This window comes from Octopus bimaculoides, chromosome 6 (genome assembly GCF_046866305.1).
Source record: "Octopus bimaculoides isolate indiv1 chromosome 6, ASM4686630v1, whole genome shotgun sequence".
NCBI lineage: Eukaryota > Metazoa > Mollusca > Cephalopoda > Octopoda > Octopodidae > Octopus > Octopus bimaculoides.
The window spans coordinates 70,153,149-70,172,690 of NC_142933.1; the positions used below are offsets into that span (position 1 = coordinate 70,153,149).

Consider the following 19,542-nt stretch of genomic DNA (forward strand, 5'->3'; position numbering starts at 1 on the left):
TTATATTTAATTGTTTATGTTATGATTTTATCTACTCCATGTACCCAGACTTTGTGGACACCCTGTATATTGGTCTGTCAGTGTTAACTCATATCCAAGTAGTAGATCTGCAACCAGTCATTGAGCATCTTCATCTTCATGGGTACAAAGGGTGCCAGTACTCTAGGCAGCTGGTATATAGATGTAGGTATGTAGGTGTAATGTTCATTGAAATTCAGATACTTAAAAAGAGTGATACGAGGGTTTTTATCATCATGAATGCATCACTACTTAATGTAATTGTTTTGTTTGATTATTATTAGTTTGTTGCAAATTCTATTAAACAAAATTTATGGCCAAATAGAATTTAAATTATTTTATGTAAATAGTTGGTAGGTAAACTGGCAGAGTGGTTGGTGTTAGGAAGGGCGTCCAACTGTAAAAACTCTGCCAAAACAGACACAGTAGCTTAAGATAGTTTTTCTACCTGGCCAGCTCCTGTAAAGTGTCCTACCCAAGCATGCATGAAAGATGGCTGTTAAACAACGATGATGATGATGATTAGAGTGTTGAATAAATTACCTCAGCATTCGTTCTGGCTGTCAGTGCACTGAGTTCAAATCATGCTGAGAACATTTCTGCTTTATTTTTATTTTCTTTCTATCTTGGTGGGTTGGATGGAAACGGTACCATCCTAGAGATGTAAATTGGTGTATGTCTGTGCTTTTTGAGTTCAAATCCCACCTTATCATTGAAACATTTATTTTTATCTGGCATTCCCTCTTCAACTGCCACCTCCACATAAATAGTAGAACTGTGAGATTTTAATATTTGGATGACTCTTTTTTTGTTTAATTCTTAATTGTTTTTTGTGTTGATTATCGTTTTCTCTTCCTCTTTCAAGATGTGAGCAGTTATGTAGATCCCTCTACAGAAATCAGCTCTGTCCCCCACCACCTCACATTCATATTAATCACCTCACCTCTTAGCGTGAAGCCCCTACCTTCCCCATAGTTTGAAGTACTGCGAATGGTATGACAAACTCAGTAGTGCAGGTGGTATGAAAAACACCCAGTCCATGGTCCACACTGTAAAGTGTTTGGCATTAGAAAGGGTATCTTTGCCATTCCTAATGCCAACCACTTTACATGCCAAAAACCATAGCAAAGCAGACATCAGATCTGGTCAAACCATCCATCTCATGCTAGCACGGAACATGGATGTTAGAGGCGGAGGAGGATGTTGATGATGATGATTCAGTTGGGAAGTGTAAGTAGTTCCTGTTTTGTACTGAGGTCAATGTTGTTTTACTCTGGTCATCCCTGAAAGAACCTGCCTGCTTACAATCAGGCATTTTCCTGCCATGGCCATTATTCTGATTGTTTTCAAATGTAAATGTATTTGGGGATTTTGGACTGTATTATTCCCTTTTTTAAGACAGCTAGGTGTGATTTGTGAGATTTGGCTGCTGCTTCTAGTACTCTGAAGCATCATATAAAGCAAGCATAGGCAAACTTTTTGGAGATGTAGGCCACACAAGACATTGCTCATCAACAAGCAGGCCCTGCACTAAAACAATTTAAGCGAATCTTTCATTAGGCATGCTATTTAGATAGTCCCATGGGCCACTGATGCCCTTCACTGATGTAGAGCGTTCCATGGATTTATTTCAGCCAAACCCATATATGTTGAAGTGCATGGCTTTGTGGTTAAAGTGTTGGACTCCTGATTGTAAAGTTGTGGTTTTGGTTCCTGAACCAGGCAATGTGTTGTGTTCTTGAGCAGAACACTTCATTTCATATTGCTCCAGTCAACACAGCTGATAGAAATAAGTAATCTTCTGATGGACCAACATCCCATCCTGGGGTAAATATATACGCCATACAACGAAACTAGCCTTATGCCCCTTACAAACTAATGTGAGCTAACCAAAGCACATCTATAAACAAGGTTTGATTCTCTCTCTCCCTATGTGAGAGAGAGTCCAATGTTAGCTAGTAGGAATGTTCTCTAAAATTAATTATTAATTTTTGTTTTACTTTTTTAGTTCAGCTACCAGCAGTATTTCCCCAAAAGTAGGCTGGTCTTTATCAGACAACTGTTCAACATTCTATCTATCTTCTTTGAACAAACATTAGACCCTCTTATGAGCTCTTTGACCCATGACAGTAATTCATTCACAACATCTAAAAGTAAAAATTTTGCAGAACCATCAAATGCTTGTTAACCCTTTCATTACTAAAATTATGTTTCAAATACTTCTTTCATTTCAGTTAAAGCAACAAGGTGTTTTAGTAAAATAATCTTGTCATTATTAACCCTTTAGCATTTAAACGGACCATATCCAGCCAAAATACTCTAGAAGTTTTACGTTCAAATCAGCCCCGGATCTCTCCTCTCAAACCAATATCATTCTAAAAATTAACAAGTTACCTCATCAAAATCTGAAAGTTACAAAATAATGCTTCATTAATTTTTAAAAATGTGAATAAATGAGCATTACTTTGGACAGAATAATGTAAATGCTAAAGGGTTAAGCTACTCCATGAATCATAAATTAACATAGGATTTTAGGGGAAGGTTTTTAATTTTAATCACCTTAAAAGTTTCTCTCATAGAATCAGGAACAGTTGCAGGCAGGTTGGTATCAAAAGGGTTAATATGAGAGAGAAAGGAAAATCAATTTTTTTTCATCAGCTTATAAATAAATATTGGGAAAAGAAATGGTAAACATAAATAATTGATAAAATTATACGTAATTCTATTGTTTTAGATAACACTGAAATGGTGTGGAACTCAGGGTCTGAGTTTGAATTTCTCTCTCTCTCTTTCTCTCAAGCTAAGCAAATACAATATTGTTTCTTTAATTTGCTTTCCTGTTTGTATTGCTAAGTAACCTTTTACTGTGTGTCTAAGTTTGCTCAGAACCATTGTGTGTGACAAATACTGGTATGTGGTGTTTTTTCATTTGCCTGGTATTTTATTTTCCTTCTTTATATATATATATAGATATACACATACACACATATACAAACACACACAATATGTATGAATATATATTCACACACACACATTCATCATGGTATATTCATATACATATAAGTAATGGTGTGCGTATGTATATATATCCACATACACACAATGACGTGCATGCATATATTTACACGCATGTATGCATATATATATATATATATATATATAAATAGGCATTCCATGCGATTCATTAGGAAAGCGGAAGAAAAATACTGCACGCCATTGAAAGCTGTGATAATCAATTTCCTGATAACATGAGTCAGATCATTCCTTCATTTCTGGCGCTGACTGCCTAAAACAAAAACACCCTGTGCATGTGTTGCTGGTTATTTGACACTTGTATATCAGCATCTTCTGACATGACGGGAGCAAGGCTTGTGAAGCATCTTCACTGGCTTCCACTGACAAACAGCTCAGAAGAAAAAGGACTACTTCGTTTTCGTTTCTTGGAATCTATTGGTTAATGACCTTCACCTTTCCTCGGTGGTTCCAAAGCTGTGACACCAGAGAATTTCTGTTGGCAGTTTGAATGTCAGGCTAACCGTGCTGCTGCCGGCACCGCCATTGCTGGCTCCCGACGCCATCGATGTTATTTTTGCTTCCGAGTTAATGTTGTCACAGGATTAACCGTTTATTAGCTTCACTCATTTTTGGCCTGCTTTCTGCTTTTGCAGGAATCACTCCAGACACACACACACACAGAAGCATGCACACGTACTTAACACGTACATATAGTCAGTTACCCATACACATATGTGTGTATATATCGGTCTGTTTATGTGCTTAGGTTGATGGACCTTTCAGTGGATGAATAGATTTAGATAAATATATATTTGAAGTGTTGAACAGTACAGAGATATGCCAGTGTGTATATAGTAAAGCCTGTGTTTGAGGAAACTATACATACATCACCCATGCATGTATGTGGACACACACATACAAGCACATGTATTGGTTAATGATCTCCACTATATATATATATATATATATAATTTTTACATATATGTCAATATGTTAACCATATGTGTATACACACACTCACAAGCAAACATATTTACACATGCCCACATATGCAGTATATGTTTGTATAAGATAGGTATATATATATATATATATATATATATATATATATATATATATGTGTGTGTATGTATGTATGTATATATATATATATATATATGTATGTATGTATGTATGTATGTATGTATGTATATGCACACGTTTGGCTTTGTAGTATGAAGTTTGCTTTCTGACCACATGGTTCTAGGTTCAGTCTCACTGTGTGGCACCTTGCCCTAGTGTTTTCTACTATAGATTTGGGCTGATAAGAGCTTTGTGTGTGGATTTGGTAGATGGAAACTGAAAGAAGCCAGTCATGCATATGTGTGTATGTGTGATGGAGGTTGTTTTTGTGTGTGTTTGTCCCCCACCACTTGTGGACAACCTGTGTTGGTTTATTTACATTCATGCCACTTAGTAGTTTGGCAAAAGAACCTGTAAAATAAAAAAAATTAGTACTGGGGTCGATCTCAATGACTAAAACCGTTCAAGATAGTGCCCCAGCATGGCCACAATTTAGTGACTATTACAAGATAAAGGTTTTGCGTGTGTATGTGTGTGCATGTGTGCGCCTGTGCACATGTATGTGAGGGTGTGAGTGCGCGCGTAGTAAATTGTCTGAGCATACAGAGTGAAGAAATTCTTTATCAATAACACAGTGGCAGGAGACAAACTAAAAATACTACAAATTGCAAAGATGGTTGTTGACTAACAGACGTTTCTTCACTGACATCACGCTACTGCCATGCCAACCTCCATCCATCCATCCACCCCAGCCATCAGTTCATACTAGGCACTCAGTATTACTACTACTGCTGTAGCGAGTGGCCTTTGTGAGAAAAAGGTGGTCAGGCCGTGATTGGCCTGGACATGCTCGAACCCAAAGGTATTAAATAACGCACTGATAGATTCCACAGACTTCATCTCCATCTTGATGATATTTGAAGGCTTTTATTAGCTGTGACAACAACCTTGAATTGACAAATCAATTTGTTTCCACAGTACAATGTCACATGAGATTTTAAACGAAAGTCTATTATTTGCCAAAATTAGGAGACTTCTAAATTTTGTGTGCATGTCTAGTTGATCTGCCATCTTAGTCATCACACACATGCACACACATACACACGTATAAATATATGGTTTATATACAAATATTAGATTCTACACATTTGCAGCATTCTTTTTCTTTCACTCAGCTAGTGTTCATTGTTTTTATCTTTTTAAAAATACTTATCTTAATTCTCTTTCTCCCTCTCTCTCTCCTCTCCCCTTCTCTCTTTTATCTCTATATATATGTGGATGGATGGATGTAATATATATAAATGTGTGTGTATATGTATCATTCATTTTCATTTCATTTTCATTTTTTCATTTTCCCTAGTTTCAGCTCATGAGCTGTGGCCATGCTGGGGCACCGCCATTTGGTGTTGCTACACAATTTTACTTCACAAATTTTATTTCAGGAATTGACATTTGGTGCATGAGAGAGTTTGATGCAGCCGCTCTCATCTGCACCTCCTGCCGTGAAGTTGATTCATCTGGGACACCTGACAGGAAGAGTTTCAGCCTCATCTTGAAGACACCTACATCCACCGCATGCAAGTCTCTCAGGTCCTTCGGGAGGATATTGAAGAGCTGTGGACCTCTGAAGCCCAGGCTATTGCAGTATCTTGTCCTACATCTTGATGGCAAATTTGGAGTCCTTGGCACTATGCAATGGCGTCCAGTTCTTTTATTTGTGTAACTTTCGATGCCAAAGTTTGGGACAATTCCTTCGAGGATCTTCCAGATGTATATTATGGCATATCTTTCTCGTCTATGCTCTAAGGAATAGAGTCTGAATCTCTTGAGTCTTTCCTAATAGCTTATATGCTGCATAGAGGCTATCTTCTTCATGTAGCTTCATTGGATTGCCTGAAGTATATATATATATATGTATGAAGGTGCATGGCTCAGTGTTTAGAGCGTCGAGCTTACGACCGTGAGGTTGTGAGTTCGATTCCCGGACCAGACTGCGTGTTGTGTTCTTGAGCAAGACACTTTATTTCACGTTGCTCCAGTTCACTCAGCTGTAGAAATTAGTTGCGATTTCACTGGTGCTTTTCACTGGTGCTTTTCACTTTCCCTTGGATAACTTTGATGGCATGGAGAGGGGAGGCTGGTATGCATGGGCAACTGCTGGTCTTCCATAAACAACCTTGCTCAGCCTTGTGCCTTAGAGAGTAACTTTCTAGGTGCAATCCCATGGTCAGTCATGACCAGAGGGTCACCCATATGTATGTGTGTGTGTGTGTGTGTGTGTGTGTATATATATATATATATATATATAGATGTATATGTCTATGTGTGTGAGTATAATATATATATATATATATATATATATATATATATATATATATATATATATTTATTTATTTATGTGTTTCAGCCAAGTGGCTGCGGTCATGCTGGTGCACCATATATATATATAGTGATAGTTGTAAACAAACATCATGACCGTCATATAAATGGTGTTGCCATTCCCAACTCTCAATGAAAACATGCCTGGCCTTGGGGGAAATATTGTTGCCTCTGGCTATGGAGAAACAGGTGGAGGGTCAGTGGCTGGAAAAGCATTCAACTGTAGAAGGTTGATCCCACTGAATCTTGCCTGACCCATGCAAGTGTTAAAATGTGCATATTAAAATGACGATGATGGTGTTGGTGGGAGTGATGGTCAGGAAGATGATGATGATGATGATGGTTGTCATTCATGCAAACATAGAACAGGGAATGTCAATGAAATGTGTACCAGTGATATACTGTGGTCAGTTCTATCCGTGGGTTTATTTTTTCTTTTCCTAGAAAATTTCTTGTGTCCAAAAGGTGTGCTAAGGAGTTAGCTTCCCAACGACATGGGGTTGGGTTCAGTCCCACTGCATGGTGCTTTGGGCAAGTGTCTTCTGCTATTGCCCCAGGTCAACCAAAGCCTTGTGAGTGCATTTCATAGCCATAATTTGAGAAGAAGCTCATCATATAAATGTACATGTGTGTGTGTGTTGCTGTTTTCTTGCCTTGACATTGCATTTTTTTATTCTTTTACTTGTTTTAGTTATTTGACTTTGGCCATGGTGGAGTACTGTCATTAGTCAAACAATTCAACCCCAGTACTTATTCTTTGTAAGTTTAGTACTTATTCTATCGGTTTTTTTCTTTTTTGCCGAACCACTAAGTTTTGTGGATGTAAACACACCAACATCAGTTGTCAAGCAATGGATGGGAGACACACACACACACACACACACACACACACACACACACGTGACGGGCTTCTTTCATTTTCCATTCACAAGGCTTAGGTCGGCCTGAGGCTTTGGCAGAGGACACTTGCCCAAGGTGAGACTGAACCCAGAACCATGTGGTTGGAAAGCAAGCTTCTTACCACACAGCCACTCCTGCGCCTTCATGATAATTATTAGATTTATTTCTTTATTTTTTTTTTTTTGTTGCTGCTTTTGTGGATTCTCAATACTCTCAATTGCCATCCAGTTCCATTATTATTAATTCAAACTTGGAGCTTGAGTCATAGTGAATCTTTCAGTAGCTGATTACATGCCCATGAATGCCACCCCTATGGATGTGTTGCGGTTGCTTCTGATCCTGACTGTTAATCTTTTAGGATTTCTCCACTCAACATCAATGTAAGAAGCACCATTAGCTCAGTTAAGCTGTTTCACTACCTCTTCACAATCTGCTATACTGCAGTCCATTGACAGGTTGGCTGAACAGGGGCTGTGCCTTGCCTAAAGGCAGCTCGTAACTATGCAGGTCACAGTTGTCACTACATGAGGGATTTTCAAACTTCCCACATACCTGAATGATAATTTTAAATAAGTGTTAGTGGAGCACTAACAGCACTGTCGAGCGTGTTCATTGCCAGAGCAGCTGTCTGGCCCGTAAATAGCACCATTAGAGTGTAATTGTTACCAGCGTTGCCTTCTAGCACTTGTGCTGGTGGCACGTTAGAAAATCATTCGAGCGAGGTCGTTGCCAGTGCTGCTGGACTGGCTCCTGTGCAGGTGACAACGTAAAAAAACGCATTTTGAGTGTGGCCGTTGCCAGTACTGTGTGACTGGCCCTCGTGCCGGTGGCACGTAAAAGCACCTACTACACTCTCGGAGTGGTTGGCATTGGGAAAGGCATTCAGCTGTAGAAACTCTGCCATATCAGATTGGAGCCTGGTACAGCCTTCTGGCTTGCCAGTCCTCAGTCAAATCGTCCAACCCATGCTAGCATGGAAAGCGGACGTTAAACGGTGATGATGATGATGATGTTACTGTCCTGCAAGTAGTGCCGTTTGTTTCTTATCTTCCATAAAAGAATGTTTAGTCATGGGGAACTATTACCTTACTTAGAGACAAGTGAACATTGGCAATGGGAAGGGCATCCAGCTGCCGAAAATCCTCCTCAGCCAATTCCGTCTGATCCATGCAAGCATGGAAAAGTAGATGTCAAAGCTATGATGATGTTGATGATGATAATTATTTGTGGGATTTATGCTGTGAGCATGCACTCAGTATCTAACATATTCATTTTAATGCCATTTATGACAAGATTAGTGATGTGCATGTAACTGTGGCAAATTGCCAGTGTCAAATAAAATGCCTTGCAGCATTTGTTCCAGCTCTGTGCATTGAGAGTTGAAATCCTGCTGAGATCAGCATTGCCTTGTATTGTTTCACAGTTCATTGGCAAAGCATCAGTCAATGGAATTCTGAGTGTGTTGGACAAACTGTTCTTGCCAGCCTCTGTTTAGGCTCTCTGGTTTCTAAGTGCAGGTTCTGCTGCTTAGGGTTTCAAATTCTGTTATTGACCAAGGCTAGTCACCCAAACATGGGACTACGTTTGATTGGAAAAGCTTGAATTGTTAGGGGTGGAGGATTGCAATTGAATGATGATGATGATAAGTGTGTTTAAGTGTGTTATGGTGGGTGAGAAAGAAAAGGTGTGTGTGTTTGATGGCCTAGTAGGTGGGTATGTTACGCTCATGATTGTGAGATCATGGTTTCAATTTTAAGATTGGCAGTTTTGTTGTGTTCTTGAGCAAAGCATTTCGTTTCACATTACTTTGGTCCACAAGCTGTTAATGGGTAATCTTGTGGTGAATTGGTGTACAAGTATGAGATGGTGACTCAGGAAAAATCTCCTGAACAGAAGTCTTGCGAGCCACATTTTGTATTCAGCAATCGAAAGGATGAATAGTACAACCTGTACTGCGAAACTCGACTGCTTGGGCTTGACTGTTCATCTACATGGAAAGTTGATTGATTGATTGAATGTGTATGTGTGTGTGTGTGTATGTGTTTTTGAGCAAAATACAATATGCTTATATGCTCCTTTATATAAAAAAAGACAAATATGCTTCTACATCCGATGAAATTCTGTTATGTAATTTTAATATGCAATTAAGAAACTCTAGATATGTATAGGCTTGTGTGTGGGTGTATATGCATATCTATATACTTTTGTGTGTATACATTTATGTCCTTGTGGATTCATGTATGTCCACGTGTGCATTCGTAATTGTATACTGATAAAAGAATTCTACAATGGAAGTGTTAGATTTGGGCAGTGGTAGGTGAAATTAGATTTATATTTAGTAGTACCTGACTCGGATGAGTGTGGGACGCAATGTTAATTAAATAATGTTTCTTTGTCTGATTTATTCTCATCCCACATTTGAAACATTTAAAATGTCTCATTCACTGCTTTGCCTTGCTTTTTTTTTTTTTTATCTGTATAGATACTGCATTTACAACAGTATGTGCAAACCAACACGGGAGCCTTTATATGGTTGCTCAGTTTGCTAGAAATAACAGGCAAGTTTCTTTAACATCTCAACTTTGCCTTTTACATGTGTCTTTGTGTGTGTATATTTGCATACATTTGGTGATTTAATATATAGATTTTGTTATAAAGACTGGGGCAATTTCAAATCAGTATTCAAGATGTATATTCAAATAAACATAGGATTTAAATTTGCCTCTTTCTTGAGCCTGAGTTTAATGCATGGTTTTATGAGCTTTCATTCATAAAAATGCAGTGTTGTGATTGGAAGAAATTCACAGGCACAGGAGTGGCTGTGTGGTAAGTAGCTTGCTTACCAACCACATGGTTCCGGGTTCAGTCCCACTGCGTGGCACCTTGGGCAAGTGTCTTCTACTATAGCCTCGGGCCGACCAAAGTCTTGTGAGTGGATTTGGTAGACGGAAACTGAACAAAGCCTGTCGTATATATGTATATAATATATATATGTGTGTATGTTTGTGTGTCTGTGTTTGTCCCCCCAACATCAATTGGCAACTGATGCTAGTGTGTTTATGTCCCCGTCACTTAGCGGTTCAGCAAAAGAGACGGATAGAATAAGTACTAAGCTTACAAAGAATAAGTCCCGGGGTCGATTTGCTCGACTAAAGGCGGTGCTCCAGCATGGCCGCAGTCATGACTGAAACAAGTAAAAGAGTAAAAAGAGTAAAGAGTATGAGAATTTATGCAAAACTTCTCTGCTGCCTTCATGTCAGGTGACGCAGGAAATTGCCAAAATCATTTGTTGTGAGAAAGCTTTATAGTTGTTTATATATATAAATGTAGTAAAGAAAAAAAAACAAAAAAACCCAGGTAGGTAGGTAGGCTGTGTTGTGAATTATAGGGTCCACATCTTGTTTGGATGTTTCATTTCTTTGGCACAATTTCTAAAGCCGGATGTCCTTCCTATCTATCACCAACCACTTTACAGCATGTACTAAATGCATTTTATCCTGCCACTGGGGACCAGAGCAAAATTGTCTGCAGTAGATCCAAAGTGTCTCCTTCACTCATCATCGGTTCTTATTCAGATCTACTGCTCTGCTATGTGGGTAACCTATGATGTTACCTGCAAAGTCTACCTCTTGATCATAGCCATGCCACACAGCCATTGTGATGCTAGCCATACTAGAATGTTGAAGACTCTAGACCAGGAGTTCTCCAATGGGGTCCAGATAGGATTTTATCATTAAAATTTATGCCAATAAGTGCAGTAGTAGCTGTGTGATAAGAAGCTTTCTTTCTAACTACATGGTTCCGGGTTCAGTTCCACTGCTTGGCACCTTGGACAATTGTCTTCTACTATTGCCTCAGGCCGACCAAAGCCTTGTGAGTGGATTTGGTAGACAGAAACTGAAAGAAGCCTGTTGTGTGTGTGTGTGTGTGTATATATATATATATATATATATATATATATATATATATATAACTGCCAAATCAGATTGGAGCTTGGTGTAGCCACCTGGTTCACCAGTCCTCAGTCAAATCGTCCAACCCATGCTAGCATGGAAAGCAGACGTTAAACGATGATGATGATATATATATATATATATATATATATATATATATATGTCTATATCTGTGTTTGGACCCCCCACCATCACTTGTCAACTGATGTTGATGTGTTTACGTCACCGTGACTTAGTGGTTCAGCAAAAGCAACCAATGGAATAAGTACTGGGCTTACAAGGAATAAGTCCTGGGGGTTGATTTTTTTCAACTAAAAAACACTTTCCCAAGATACTCCAGCATGGTTACAGTTAAATGATTGAAGCATATAAAAGAACATAAAGTAAAGTGAATATATTAATTAAAATAATAGCTAATTAGTTTCTGAGTTCAGCTGAGAGTTACACATATGCCTATATATATGTGTGTATATATATATATATATATACACACACACACACACACACACACACACACACACACACACACACACACACACAAGTGGTATGGAGTTGCTGTGGAGTTACAATCACCTTCAAAAGATTCCTGGTGACACTCTCTTCTGTCAATCATTTTTCACTCTCTGTTGTTCTGTCTGTCTGCCTGTCTGTGCGTCTTCTCTGCCTCTTTCTCTCTCTCTCTCCAATCACGTCCCATGTCCATCAGTTACTGTAACTAGAAGTGATTGCTTGTATATATATATATATATATATATATATATATATATATATATATATATATATATATATAATCATAAATATATAGGGATTGACAGTAACCTGCTTCTCCAACATACTGAGAATTCAGAAATAGCAGTCAAAGAACTACTGATTTCAAAACTACAAATTATTACTCTAGATTGATAGCGATATTTTTGATACACACAGAACAAAAAACAGTAGAGAAGAGCAAAAAAAACACTTGCCTTTAGTTAATTTAGTACGATCGTTTCACAGTTAAGAGTAAATAATACTCTATTCTGATCTTCAGCTAAATATTCTAATAAATTTGTTAATGTCTAAATAACTCACGTTAATTTTGACCATGTGAACATCAATACCACGTGAGGAAGACGTTAAGAAATTTATCGGCCAGTAAGTTCAAAATCCCTAACAAATTTATTAGAATATTTAGCTGAAGATCAGAATAGAGTATTATTTACTCTTAACTGTGAAACGATTGTACTAAATTAACTAAAGGCAAGTGTTTTTTTGCTCTTCTCTACTGTTTTTTGTTCTGTGTGTATCAAAAATATCGCTATCAATCTAGAGTAATAATTTGTAGTTTTGAAATCAGTAGTTCTTTGACTGCTATTTCTGAATTCTCAGTATGTTGGAGAAGCAGGTTACTGTCAATCCCTATATATTTATGATTATAAATGTTTTTTACCGAAAAAGGTTTTTTCATACTGAGCTACCCGGCAAAATTGTTAATTATTAATTTTATTACTAATTGACGATTCCCTGCCCTGCATATCTATATATATATATATGTAGTTATGTATGTATACAAATATATGTGTGTGTGTTCATTACATGTATGAGGGATGTGTGGGATTGTGATTGGGGTTCTGTCCAATAGGACTGCATGCTGCAAAGGACAGCAGCATGGTACTAAATGCTAAATCATGGAAAAATGTGACTCATGCTGCAGCAGGTTGACAGGATCTGGAGACAACTGAAGCTGTCACTTTTATTAATAATAGTAGTAATAATAATAATAATAATAATAATAATAATAATGATGGTGATGATGATAATAATAATAATAATAATAATAATAATAATAATAATAATAAGCCTTTCTACTGTAAGCACAAGGCCTGAAATTTTGAGAAAGGGAGATAGTCAATTACATCGATTCCAGTGCTCAGCTGGTACTTATTTCATCAACCCTAACCCTAACCCCAAACAATGAAAGGCAAAGTTGACGTTGGCGCAACTTGAACTCAGAATGTGAAGATGGATGAAAACGATTCTGTCAGTAATAATAATGATGATCCTTTTTGCTATAGGCACAAGGCCTGAAATTTTAGTAAGAGTTATGGCGCAATGTCCAGGTCCTTCATACAGTTACCCACATTACACTTCCTCACCTGTGGAAAATGAATAAATCTTGGCCTGTCTGTCTTTAGTTTGAAGTGTCATGATCAGCACATTAATCTTCGCATAGATATATATTATTTACTTAAACCCTCTCCTCTCTTTCCCACTATATATATATACATACATACATACATACATACATACATACATAACTACATACATGTATGCATGTCTATGTGTACATGTTAGAGAAACGGCTATCTGTGCAATTTCTTAGTTTCCAAATTGATTCCTTCTTTTTTGTTTACCTTGTCTTTACTGTCGGAAGGGAAATGGCATGTGACAGCTTGACTGAATTGGTGTGTGAGCATTCATGTGACAGTGTTACTGAGGTGGTATGGGAATAGCGTGTGACTGAAGCGGTATGGGGGTGCCATGTGACAGTGGGGACAGGTCGTGTAGGAATACTATGTGAGTGTGACTGAGGTGTGGTTGTAGCTTGTGACAGTGTGACTTAGCTGTTGTGAGAGTGACTGTTTCTAACTATATGTTTTAAATCAGTGGTTCCCAAAGTGGGCGGTACTGCCCCCCTGTGGGTGGCGGAAAGATCAAGAGGGGCATTGAAGAAAAGTGGGGCATTAATAAGGTGGCCAAAAGAGGGCGATGGATATAACCCCCACCCCCACTCCAAAAACAGTGGGTTAATTAGGTTAAGTTTCATTTGTGAAATACTGTTGTTTACAATTTGCTGCAGAAAGTGGTCTATGTTTGTGATGCTGAGTGGCATCGGGAAGAGGTGGGGGTGAGCTCTAGGAATATGGCACAAGAGTCAAGGGGGCTGCAACCTGAAAACGTTTGGGAACCACTGTTTTAAATGATATTCATGATATATAAATGAAATGTAAGAATCAAGGATCGAGGTGTAGGAAGAAAGTCAGCTTCAAGCAATCCGTAGAAAATATTAAAAAAACAACTTTCAGGAGCAATAGTGGTTTACTGGGACAGAAAGTTGTGAACTTTTTCTGTATCAGAATACAATAAGCTGAAAGAAATTATTTTATATTTTACAGTTGGTAACTGGGGTTTCCAGGTATGCAAATAGAATACAAAAGTTAAGGAATGGAGTAGATAAAATCTGGGCTCCATATGTTTCACAGCGAGCAGAACCTTGGAAGTGGTAAATATCCAAGTGAGGCGTATACCACAGGCTATTTTTCTGGCCAAGGGTATCTTGATTAAATATATACATATATACATATGTGTGTGTGTCTGTGTACTTTTATTATAGCCCCCAAAATCTTCACATTGCCAAAGGAAATATAGTGAGCTTTCCATGGAGAGTGGAAAAGCCAACATTTCAGAAAAATGATTCTATCTGAAGCATTGGATTTTCCACTCTCCATGGCAAGTTCGTTGTACTCCTTTTGTTGATTTTACGAATATTGCAAGTCTTGCTGGCACGGAACACCACCAGTAATAATTGTGTGTGTAGGTTGGGAGTTGTGTATATAAAGAAATGATATGGAAGAGGTGTTTGAGTACTACAATTGTTTCAAAACCACATTGGATGTGTTACATAACATTACAAATGTCCTGTAATCATTACAGTGTGCTTTCTCTTCAGGTACATGCAGCATTTGTAGTACTAAATGACCTTTTCCATCCCATTTATATATAGATTTGATTATTGCATTATAAGCAACCTTTGTTGCTTTCAAAACAGAGTTGTATAGTACCTGTCATCTTATTGGAATTTTCTGTCTAATCTTGATATGGAGTGAACTGTATTTGATGCATTGATCAATAAATTTATTGATTAATTATTGAGTCCTCTGTCTTCTCTATACAAACCATGTTTATACTTGAGACAAACAAACTCTGTCTTACCACAATATTTTGATTGCTCCTTTTACATATGTGTGTGTATACGTATTTGGAAATAGTTACAAATTTGTTTATATTTGCTCAGACAACAATATTAGTGAAAGGATAGAATGTGGTCTAGGTTAGTCCTATGAGAGACCACATGTTTGTCTAGTGAGCTTCATTGGTCCTAGGGTACTTACATATTTATGGAATGAAATTTGAATATCACCATTAGCTCAAACTACCTACCTACTTTCAACTTTCATTGCTATGCTAACTCCAGGATAATACCACAGAACTTTGTAGTTATCTTCCTTGATAAAGAGTCTGAGCTCAAAATATCAGTGTTTCCTTTCCTCTCATCAATTATTTTCCTACTATTGCACGTATTTTGGATTAATTATTGCCATCGCAACCCCACACTATTTCCTTTGACTTTTTTTTTTTCATTTTATTTTTACTCGTTAGATCTCTGTGAGGGAAGTTGTCTAGCGCCAGTCACTAAATATTCCAGATATATCAGGTAGTGTTTTTGTGTGACAGTTAACATCAATTTGTATGTGTCAGGCTGACCATCTGTGTGTGTGTGTGTGTGTGTGTGTGTGTGTGTGATTGTTTCTCTTGATATGTTTATGCATGTCTGTCTCATTTTGTGTGCTTGCCTGTTTCTGTGTGTTCATCTAAGTCTCTCTGTATGCATGCCTATGTTAGTCTCACTATTACTTTCTCTCTCTTTCTGTCTCTGTCTCTGTCTCTCTCTCTCTCTCTCTCTCTCTCTCTCTATATATATATATATATATATATATATATATATATATATATATATATATATATTTGTGGTGGGAGAAGACAAGCTTCAAACAGAAAATCAAAATCTAGCAAGTGATAGGAAAGAAGGAAAAAGGTGGGGGTGTGGAGAGAACAGTTGTAGGAACCTTTAAAAGAGGGTGAAGGTGAGTGAATAGTAGGAAAAAGGAAAAGAAATGTTTGTGTGTGTGTGTGTGTGTGTTGTATAAGGATCACAAATCAATGATGTCTGATCAATAATGGCTAGAGACCATTGATTAGCTTCCATGTATTGCTGTACAGTGTGTAGAAGTTATTTCTTCAAGTATTTCCCCATAGGGATTTTTAAAAGCCATTTTATGCAGTTAATGTTATCTATCTTGTATTGTCTCAGCTTTCAACTCTCTAGAACAGACCAGTGGTGGAGATGGTGGTGATGGTGGTGGTGACTGGATAGCGGGTGTTAAGTGGTGGAGATGTCATGGTGTTAGGGAGAGACATACTGCAACTTGATTGATATTAACCTCATGTCAGTAGTTGTGTGGTGGTGGTGGTGGTCGTGGTGGTGACGCAAGAATCAAATTCTGGTTGACATTGCCCTGGTGTAGGATGTTGTGTGGTCATATAGCAAGTTAACATTGATCAGGTGTCGGTGGTCGTGTTGTGGAAGTATGGAATGCCGTACAGGTTAAAATTGACCTGGTGTTAAAATTGATCTGGTGTTAGTGGTACTGTGATGTCATACAGGTTGACATTACCCTGCAGTTAGAGGCATGATGATGATATAAGACGTTGGAGGCGCAATGGCCCAGTGGTTAGGGCAGCGGACTCACAGTCATAGGATCGCGGTTTCAATTCCCAGACCGGGCGTTGTCAGTGTTTATTGAGCGAAAACACGTAAAGCTCCACGAGGCTCCGGCAGGGGATGGTAGCAAACCCTACTGTACTCTTTCACCACGACTTTCTCTCACTCTTTCTTCCTGTTTCTGTTGTGCCTGTATTTCAAAGGGTCAGCCTTGTCACACTGTGTCACGCTGAATATCCCCGAGAACTACGTTAAGGGTACACGTGTCTGTGGAGTGCTCAGCCACTTGCACGTTAATTTCACGAGCAGGCTGTTCCGTTGATCGGATCAACTGGAGCCCTCAACGTCGTAAGCGACGGAGTGCCAACAAATGATATAAGACATTGTACAAGAAGTAGTTGACATTGATCTGGTGTTGGCCACCTTGTGACAGTGGATGTTTGGCGGCATAAAAGCAGTTTGGTATAGACTTGGTGTTGGTAGATGTGTATAGATCACAACAAGTCAAGTTGACCTCGTTTTGGTAATCTTGTACTTTCTATCACTACCCTTCTATTTGTATTTATCATTGGTTTCAAACTTTGACACAAGGCTAGTAGTTTTTTTGAGGGGAGGGGGTTTAGTTGTCAATTACATTGACCCCAGTGCTCAACTGATACTTATTTTATTGACCCCAAAAGGATAAAAAGCAAAGTTAACCTTGGCAGAATTTGAACTCAGAACTTAAAGATTGACAGACTGCTTCTAAGTAGTTTGTGCAGCATGCTAACGAGTCTGCCAGCTCGTCACCTTATGTGTATTCCTTATTGGCATGTATTTATTAAAGGTGCAGGTATGGCTGTCTGGTTAAGAAGGTGGCTTTGCAACCTTATGGTTTTGGGTTCAGTCTTAGTGCTCAGCACCTTGGGGCAAGAATCTTTTACAGCCCTAGGTTGACCAATGTTTGGTGAATGAATTTGGTTGACAGAAACTTTGTAAATGCTTGTCATTTGTGTGTGCGTGTGTATGTGTTAGCTTGTTTATTTCACTGTAACTTAACAGTTTGGCAAACAACACCGATAAAATAAGAATAAAGTTTAAAAAATAATACCAAGGTTGATTTCTTTGACCAAGCTGTTTTAGGTGGTACCCCAGCATGGCTGCAGTCCAGTGATTGAAACAAGTAAAAGATAAAAGATATCCTGATTTCTGGTACAAAATAGCAGCAGAGGTGTAAAATCATCTCACTGGAGCAACTAATAAAATTTGTATCTGTTACCTCTTACTTGTTTCAGTTATTAGACTGCAGCCATACTGGGATACCATCTTGAGGAATTTTAGTTGAACCAGTCGACCCCTGTACTTATTTTCTTTTTAAGCCTGGTACTTGTTCTGTTGGTGTGTTTTGCTGAAATGCTATGTCACAGGGATGTAAACACACCAGAACTGGTTGTCAAGTGGTGATGGGGAACACACACACATATATATGTGGAGACTGAAGGAAGTCTGTTGTGTGCGTATGTATGTGTGTATATGTGTGTGTGTATATATATATATATATATATATATATATATATATATATATATATATGTATCTATCTATCTATCTATCTATGTTTAACAGGCTTCTTTCAGTTTTCATCTACCAAATCCATTCATAAAACTTTGGTTGGCCCATGGCTACAGTAGAAGACACTTGCTCAAAGTACCACACAGTAGGACTGAACCCAGAACCATGTGGCTGGGAAGCAAGCCTCTTACCACATAGCTATGCCTACACCTATCTCTTATTTTTAACCTACTTTTCTTAGTTTATGAATAAATAGTGACTGAAGACATATCACCACACACCTACTGACATGGGGTTAATATCAATCAAGTTGCAGTATGTCTCTCCCTAACACCATGAAACCACCACCATCACCACCACCACCACCACCACCACTACTTAACTTTGTGATGTTTATTAAAGTTTTGATAGAATATGAAGGTAATGAAAGACACCGAACATAGAAAATTAGAGAAGAAAACTATATTTCTTTGATATTGCTACTACCTTTTTAACTAAATTTTATCATGAACTAAAAGATTTTAAATGAAATCTGTACAATAAACAGCAGTGAAAATGTTAAGGATATGGAGACACAGTGAAGTTAGGATGTGTTTGTGGCAGTATTCAAATAACGGAGTAATCTGTTGACTGTCAAGCTCATGGCAAATGTTAATCTGTGGTTGAAGATGCCTAACAAGTATTGGACAATATTGTTATGAAGACACAAGTTCAAGACAGATGTATCATAGAAATTAAGACTGATATGATTGACTCTTGAAGAACAGGGAATAAAAACTAGCGAATAACAAGATTCTTAATGTGATCTTGTTTGAATGAATATATCAGAGAAACTAGACAGTCGGAGATCAGTTAGAAGCATATTTCAATATCTTGGCATCTTGGAGATCAGTCAACCATCGTATCTGCAGTTCAAAAACGATATTATGTCCGGCATATGTACGGATTCTTGCTCTGAAGTAATAATACTCTGAAAGAATTTAAATATCGTAAATAGGATTTTTGACTGATATTCTTTGATCAATATTGACCCAGTGAAGTTTTGCATAGAAATCTTTGATACTTACACGATGTGAACATATTGAATACAAGATGGATTACAGTCGTCTGGGCATGTAATTTAT

The 19,542-nt window shown here is 37.9% G+C and overlaps 1 protein-coding gene across 2 annotated transcripts in view; it reads left to right on the forward strand.

Moving 5' to 3' along the window:
• Positions 1-19,542, forward strand: part of LOC106875696 (uncharacterized) — a 319,885-nt gene that overhangs the window by 219,735 nt on the left and 80,608 nt on the right. Inside the window, exon 4 of one of the 2 annotated variants that reach the window (XM_089354031.1) lies at positions 9,857-9,932. The exons of the other annotated variant lie outside the window; for it this stretch is intronic. Within the exon in view, the coding sequence (XP_089210157.1) occupies positions 9,857-9,932 (76 nt within the window). The remainder of the gene's footprint in view (positions 1-9,856; positions 9,933-19,542) is intronic. 2 annotated transcript variants of the gene reach the window in all.